Below are 7,896 nucleotides of genomic sequence, written 5' to 3' on the forward strand. Positions count from 1 at the left end.
ACCCGCTATTCCTAACAGAGGAAAACAACACACCCCACTAATCATACCCAGTCGCCCAGCAGGCCACACTCGCATGGTCGAAAATAAATCGCGAATTAAAAATAAAAAAAGATATAAAAGAATGCATGCGTGGGGAGGGAAGGGTGCTGAATACTAAATGAAGAAGCATGGAATAGCTACCTTCGACATCGCCGTTGCCCGCACAGCGGCATCTGTGACGGCTCGCGGCATATACAAATACTCGCGGAGATGCAGCAGTTCCTCGAACATTGCTTTGCTGAGATCACTGTCCAGAAACCCAAACATATTCGGGATGAAAACGGTTTCGGCCTTTAGACTATAGGCGAGCGCCAGCACTTCCTCCGCCTTCGCAGGCCCTTTGAGGGAGCTGAACATGGCGTACACACAAACAGCGGCCAGCGGGTTCAATTCTTGAGACTCGCCTTTCCCCGCTCCTCCTGGGCGCAGCCGCAATACGACAACATCTGTAATCCCACCGCCTGTTGACGGTCTGTGTACAAACGAAGACAAACCTTCCCCCACAATGGACGTGAGGAGGTCATCTACGGACTGGGTGAGGTAAGCCACATCAAACAAAGTTTCCGCCTGAGAGGTGATAAAGCTGTGCAGATGGTGTAACTGCTCGGTGTTCTTACGATCAACGAGTTCCCATCTGGCACAACGACCGGCATTATCACAAAAAGATTTAGTAAGTGCATTTTTAGTGATAATATCTGCACGGAGTACGTCATCGTACTGGAAAAAGTCGGGAAAAACTTCCGTAGCATACCGCCTCTTGAAGACGTGGCCGGGTGCTATAGACCTTCTCGACCACTTCACCAAACCAACGGCCGGAATGGGGAGCTGAAGGTAACTGCGGAATACGGCGGTTGTTGCCCCACTGCTCAGCAGAAGTTTGTGCATCTCCTCCAGAAGCAGCGGCGTACGGTTGGCGCCTCTCAGAGCCGGGTGAAGCGCCAACTGCGTTATCAAAAAGGGGTTCTCAATACGAGCACCACCACTCTTGAGTGCGACGGAACCACCTAAAGGCACAGCCATGACCAAACCAGAAATGTCCTCCTCTTTTCCGTCACCGTTATTCGGCTTCCGTAAGGCGCCAACTACTTTTGCACGCGGGAGAACAGCTGCAGTAACTGCTGGCTCAGCAGGGGGAAGCCAACTATGGAAACCATGCCCCTCCTGCGCAAGCTCCAACCCACTCAACCCGCGGAGGATCAAACTGTGGTGGGCATCCGTCAGCTGAGAGACGGTAATATCAGCACTAGCCGTGGCTGAGGCGGTACGCTCCGCTTTCCAAAATGCTCGCGGCCTGGAGTTTTCCTCAATAGGTGGGGCTGGCTTTGTCATCGTGAACCGAGGTGGCGGGACGGCAAACAACTCAAGTACCTCTTCATAGCTTTTAACAAGATCCGCTGCCTGGGGAAACGTCTCAGCCAAAAGCTTCACGACGTCATTGTACTGATTCAGTGTCGCAATGTCCACTGGGGTCATTTTCTTTTCGTCCGTTGTGAAGGGAACATTGCTATCAATGAGGTGCTGAAGCAATGCAATATTTCCACTGTCCGCAGCGTAATGCATCGCGTTCCTTCCGTGGTTGTCCCTGAAAGTGGTGGGATCGGCGGAGGTAAGAGCAGCAAACTCCCTGAAGGAAACAAGGTCCCCCATCTTGGCCAAACGCAACAACTCGAAATCTCCCACTATGCCCCGTCTCACGCATGGACTAGTTTCTAATGTGTGGCCCAATGGCTCCTCCATCGGTTCAGCAAACATACACACTCCAGCCGCATTTTCAGCTCCCGTAAAAAAGTCTTCGTCAGAATCATTGCTACACTCGGAGCCCTCATCATACCCGGGAACGTCTTCCTGCTGTTCATGTTGTTGGGCTCCTGCTGAAGCAGTTGAAGGGTGACCCCTCCCTTCCAGTTCGGAGCGCAGCTCACGCAGGCGAGCTTCCTTTGCTTTACGCTCCTCATCAGTCAATGGCGTCTGCATCGCTTGTGAGTTTCCACTTTTGCTTTTCGTCGTGTATTCGCCCCCTCTTTGTTTTTTTTAAATTTATCTATCTGATAACTTAAATGCTGCACAGGCGTTGTTCAAACCACGCGGTAGTTACACAGCCAACCCTAAATGGGAGTTAGGGAAGGACAAAGAAAAAAACAAAACGTCTTCCTAGCGCCCACAAACGAGCACAATCCCTTCTCACCCTCTTACGCCTTCTTTTATTTTCTTTCCATGTATGCGATGTAGCGAATAGCAAAAGAAAAAAAAGAAAGTCATGAGAGGGAAAAAAAAACAAGTGGACGCTTGGGGAAAAAACAGTGCACAAGAGCATGGCAATGGTTGAACCCAACCGTGAAATGCTCAGGGTCGACGTAAAGGCACACCGCTGGCACCGACGGTCGTCAGCGCTTTGAAAACTCACACAGTCACCTCACACACGGAAAAGAGAATTGGAATCAGTCCACCAGGGAGTTGCTGCACTGTCTCACGTTCACTACACCCGGCAAACAAAGTTCGCACCGACGGATATCAACCACTGCCGACCGATGAGCAAAACTTCTCGTTCTTTAGGCGTTCGGCCGGTGCGGTGATGGTGGTGGCACCGGGGACGTACGGTGTGTACTCAGGTGAAGGGACCGGCTCCACCGCCTCCAACAAAATATTAAGCGCTACAAGAAGTAGGGCTGCAGCAGCTGCGAAACCCCATACTATGTTCCAGTTGGTGAATTTGTCTGCGTCAACAAGCTGTTGCTCTACCGCGGCCTGCTCCCTGATGCGAACCGCCTCCGAGCCAAGCTTCACACCGCCATGGCGTCGACTCACCTCCACCTTCTCTGGATTCCGCCACTTCTTAGGACACGTGTTGTGCTCAATGAAGGCACATTTCGAACAAATAAGAGGGGCTGAAGGCGACGAACCGGCAAAGGCAGCAGCGCTGCCGCCGCCTCTGCTGCGCAACAAGCCACGCGGCACCAGGAAACCAGTCGTGCACGTGGCTAAGCAGCAACCTGCATAGCTCGAAAACATTAATAACGCCCCAACGAGAGTGCAAGCCCACCAATACGCGTGCAACAGTCTGTCGCACCTGCAGCCAGAGTCCAAGCGGGCAAAACATCGGATAATTAAGCGGGGAAAACGGTAGAGGGGAAAAGAAAGAGGATATCCTGCTGTAAACCGATACCAGTTTCACAAAATGGAAAACACGAAGTGATATTTAAACAACCAATAAACAACGGCTGGGCGTGGGTGGGAGAAAATTTTCTCTTCTTGCTACGCTTGCATCTTACAATTTTAAGCGAACAAATCAGGGAGAGCTGCAGCATTGCTTCGCAATGCGTGAGCCGAACTGTATCGCACGCTTTTGCAGCCGTACAACGTCGCCAAGTCCCAATAGCGCGGCACAGCGCCGCAAAATTTTCTTGTCTCCTACACCGGGTGTGCCACCAGCCCCTGTAAAGCTACAGACCGACGACACGGCCAGTTCCAGCACCGAATCATCCACCGCCCCTGCTGAAGTGACACCAGTTTCATCAGATGGCGTGTGGTGGTCGCTAGAGACAAGATGCTGGTGCGCCCCCGCCACCACTGCACCAAGCACGGCAAGTACTCCCTCATCCAGATAAGGATATCGACCCTCCCTACCACTGTCACTCACCACCCGGTCGTCCCTGCCGAGATTGCGTTCCCATAGCCGTGAAAAGTCGTGATCAAGTTCTCCAACAAGGCCGCGAATACCACGGCGCTCAAAAGCTCGACGGTGCCGCGTATAACCACCGAGGGTTTCGTCAGCACCCATCCCGAGCAACAGGACACGAGCTTCACATTCGTATTCTTCGACGCAGTAACCGAGCGGTGAATCTTCCTCGGTGATTTGCAGCCATTTAGCAGGCCGCGTGCGCTGTACCCGCGCCACGTCCTCATCCCGAACAAGCCTTATAGCCTTCGACGGTGCTTCGTTTCCTTTCGCGAACGCAACCAAACCAGCAAGTGATGCGTCATTCAAGTACTGTCCAAGTTTCTTGTAGCCGTACTGCGACAGCGTGGGGCGGAGCGCAGCGGCGTACTCTTTCCCTAGTGTCGACAAGAGAACGGGAGCAGTTGCGCATTCCCCACCAGACGCCTCCAACTCTTCTATCATGACATCGATTAAAGGGGAAAACTTCGCAAATTTGCCACCGACTTCGTGACCAGACTCCATATCTGTGTTGGCGTCAGAGTTAGCCCCCCCTTCTGATAGTCGATATAGCTTGTGCCGCAATTGATACGCCTTTCTTGCGGCAAGTTGCTCCGCAACCTGGCTGTCTTGCGTGATGCGTTGCATGCGACCCCGACCCCGTGCAGCGTGCCATAGCGCGGTACCGATACTGATGTCAATATCGGTGTCTTTGGGAAATATGAGTCGTCGTATATGCGCATCATCGCTACCAACAGGCACGTCAATCAGTACTAACCTCCACTCCCTCTGCGCCTGCGTTGCCGCCCCAACCGTTCCGTTAGCCTTATCGTTGGGTTCAACTGCCGGAAGCTGAAGAAGTTGCTCAACTGCGTTAAACGTTGCAAGCCTATCCGGTGTCAGTTCCGGGGCATCTCCGAAGGCCACGTTGATTAGTTCTATAGGCGTCGCTGTCGGCAAGACATAGTGGGCGATAGCGGCCAATATAGTGCTATCGATGCCCCCTGAGAACAAAACACCAATGGGCGTGGCCGTATCACCACCACAGTGATCGGCGCGTACACGCACTGAAACTGCCTCCCATAGGGCCGACAAATAGCTTGATGCAGCCCACATGCCGAACGCTGTCAATTCCTGCATCACGGCGTGGTGGGATATCCTGCCTTTGTTCAAAAGGTACCTCAGCGTGTGCGGGTATTCTTCCTCCCTTCTGTTCAGCAACTGCGCTTGTACACCGCATGGTGGACGCACCAAAGGGTGGGCACAGTGACTCAATTTCCATGGGTAATGCGCCAACGACGATCCAACATTCGAGACCGCTGCCGCACTGAGAGTGAATAAGCCCGTGTTTGGGAGCTCCTTCCAACAGCCGAACCGCAAGGAAGAGCAACCGTCCGCTGTAGGTGTATTATCCCCGTCGGTTCCCAAAACACCGTTTTCATTGTGGGTATCATTGCATTCGTACTTGCACCGCTTCCTTAGCCCCGACAGTCCGCTTCCTGCCGCGCAGTGGCCATCGTGTTCCACAGCAACGGAAGATATAACAAATTCCACCACCGATCCGCATTCTGCCGACGCGGCCGTCGCTGCATGCGTCAGAAGTGATCGCCTCCCCAGTGGGTCTCGACCAAACATGAAAAGGTGCAGCAAATGAGCGTAGTAGACAAAGGCGAAGGGTCCTTTCACTTCCGTTTCCAGGAAACTCACACACAATTCTGCGAATGCAGCCTGCGCTACACTTAAGTTGTCTGCACGTACATGGTTGTCACCGAATGTGCAGTCCTGGGAGATCGCGCTGCATTCACGCTCAAGCTGAAACAAGCGGTTGCCAATGGCAGCGGTATCCGAACCACACGGTGCCAGCTGTATGCTGCCGCCGAACACCTCCCCGTTCCATTGAAGAAATGACGGGCAAGTTGACTGATCACCACCGTTGCATTCGGTTACGAGGGACTCACTTCCTAATAGTAAAGGCTGCACCACTGGCTCGCTACCACCACGCAGTCGAAGTACGCCACTGGCAGCCTCCACAAATACATGTGCATTAACATGTCTCTTCAGCACTGACCAGGCGTCGTGTCCACGTCGACGTACCGCCTCGAAGAGGGAAGTGCGTGACACATTGCCCTTTTTGCATAGTTTCACGTGGTAGTCATCATCTCTTACGTGCTGCGCATGAATTACGCAACCGATGCCACACATTCGCAGCCTTCTTTCTCCCATGTACGCACACGAATATGTAGACACAAAGAAAAAGAAAGGGGTGCAGACATTAAAGCAAAAGGAAGGAGAACTGGGATGCATTCACGCCAGTAACGGACAGTCCTGTGGTTACATGCAGCAATGCACAGGTAACAAGTGCATCAAGAGACGGCCCAGAGGCGAAATTAGATAGACAAAGTCAGAACATGGAACCAAAAAAAAAAAACAGTACCAAAACGACGATATACAAACATATGGTTATTTATGCATGTATTACATGTTAAACCAAATTAATTATACAAGCCGTTTTTATATCCTTACCATTAGTAGCTCCAAAGGTGAACCCATTACCTTTCCATCAGAAACACAATGTCGTATCTAATTATAAGTTGCAAAAGCAACGTCACTGCGAGGTCCACTCCCACATCCGGGTTTAAGAACCATAACAGTGACAGCAAATCACGCGAATCACTAAATATTAGCACCGTGTAAGCAACAAATAGCGCGGATATAAACGCATCCGGTAGGTGAAGTGCATCAGAAAAGTGGGCAGGCAGCCGATTCACGTCATTTTTCCACCAACTAAAACACACACGGCAAAACATAACATGAAAATAAAGAAGCAGCCTTGGCACCACCTTGTGGATAAAATGAGGGAGGAAACAGTTCGTGGATCCACAATACAATACTGAGGTAATGCATTTGGAACACGCCACTCATTAACGTTCACCGAAGAAGCAAGAGGCAGTAAAGCCGGCATGACTACGAAAAAAAAAAAGAAACGAAATAGCCGTTCCCAGCCAGAGTGGCACACTTCAAAACATGACACAATGCATCCTCCCTCACTTGCCAAAGTAAGAGCAGGAAGATCGAGAATTACAGAATGTACGATGCTCGAATAAAATTGCCATTTACAAGTTTACATACCCTTTTCTCTTTGTTATTTCCCTCTTTTTAATCACATATCAGCTGCTTACCATCATTTTATTCCTTAGACCTTCCAGAATCCTCACACCCCACGCCCCTTTAAGGTTAAGGGACATTAATAAACAATTTTTGAGCATAAGCAGTTCCAGCGGAGGACTCAAGAGCCTCAAAAGGCCATCCCACTAACCTATAAATTCCACACCTCAAGTGTCAACAGCAGCTTTTCCAAACACACACACAAACACAAAAAAAAAACGGAGCAGTGGGAACGCCAATGAGCAGGAAATACGAAAAATGGAATAAACAGCGAGAGACTGCAACCAGACAGCACACGACAACCATTCAAAACGTATTTAAAAAACATTATATATTCATTCCCACTACCTTTACACAACAACAATATCAGCAATATATCCACAACAAGATTTCGAAATTTATACAACAAAACACAGAATAAAAGGAAAAAAATATATACATATGTATAAGCTACGCAAAGAAAAAAAAAGTACATGTAAAAAGGATTATAAACAGATCATTAATAAAAAAACTAAGGCCAAATAAACATACTACACACCAGCATAATTGATGAAAACGAGAACCGTAACACAGACTCAATTAACAAAACAGCAACTTACAATACAAGAGATCAACGACACAAAACATTTTGTTCACCCGAAACGTTACGTCTCCCGCAGATGTGCCGCAAAAACGGAGAATCCGTAAGTCGATGATACAACAAGACCAGCATAAACTCCTGCCATCAGCATGCGTACTCGCGCAAGGTCATCGACAAGGTAAACCATAACTGCAGGGACTGCGGGTCGGTTTGTTCTGAGTGGAAGTGCGCAAGTAGTAGCTCTATTTTACTCTTTGTGTGGAAACATTTGTCAGGTAAAGAAGAAAAATGAGTAATAAGAGTGTTAGAAAAGGAATCCATAGAGAGGTAAAGGGAAGCACTGATATGTATCACTGCCGTGTTGCAACGGCTTCGTGACGGAAAAAACAAAGGTTTCGCAGAGACTGGGAAACTGACCACGTAAAATCATTCAAATAGCGTTTTATTTTTACCACAA

The 7,896-nt window shown here is 49.8% G+C and overlaps 3 protein-coding genes across 3 annotated transcripts; all 3 read right to left on the minus strand.

Annotated features, from left to right (window-relative positions):
* Nucleotides 1-153: 153 nt before the first annotated feature.
* TEOVI_000074900 (Ankyrin repeats (3 copies), putative) lies at nucleotides 154-2,013 on the minus strand (the record flags this gene model as incomplete). Its single annotated transcript, XM_067224103.1, has 1 exon — nucleotides 154-2,013. One exon carries the CDS (start codon nucleotides 2,011-2,013, stop codon nucleotides 154-156), a length of 1,860 nt encoding a protein of 619 aa, XP_067080204.1.
* Nucleotides 2,014-2,550: 537 nt separating this feature from the next.
* Nucleotides 2,551-3,048, minus strand: TEOVI_000075000 (uncharacterized protein; the record flags this gene model as incomplete). Its single annotated transcript, XM_067224104.1, has 1 exon — nucleotides 2,551-3,048. One exon carries the CDS (start codon nucleotides 3,046-3,048, stop codon nucleotides 2,551-2,553), a length of 498 nt encoding a protein of 165 aa, XP_067080205.1.
* A 277-nt stretch (nucleotides 3,049-3,325) lies between these two features.
* On the minus strand, nucleotides 3,326-5,896 carry TEOVI_000075100 (asparagine synthase, putative; the record flags this gene model as incomplete). The annotated part of the gene is made up of 1 exon (XM_067224105.1): nucleotides 3,326-5,896. The coding sequence occupies one exon, from the start codon at nucleotides 5,894-5,896 to the stop codon at nucleotides 3,326-3,328; it is 2,571 nt and encodes an 856-aa protein (XP_067080206.1).
* Between the last annotated feature and the right edge of the window lie 2,000 nt (nucleotides 5,897-7,896).

Source organism: Trypanosoma equiperdum (genome assembly GCF_001457755.1).
Source record: "Trypanosoma equiperdum strain OVI genome assembly, contig: ctg_231, whole genome shotgun sequence".
Lineage (NCBI taxonomy): Eukaryota > Euglenozoa > Kinetoplastea > Trypanosomatida > Trypanosomatidae > Trypanosoma > Trypanosoma equiperdum.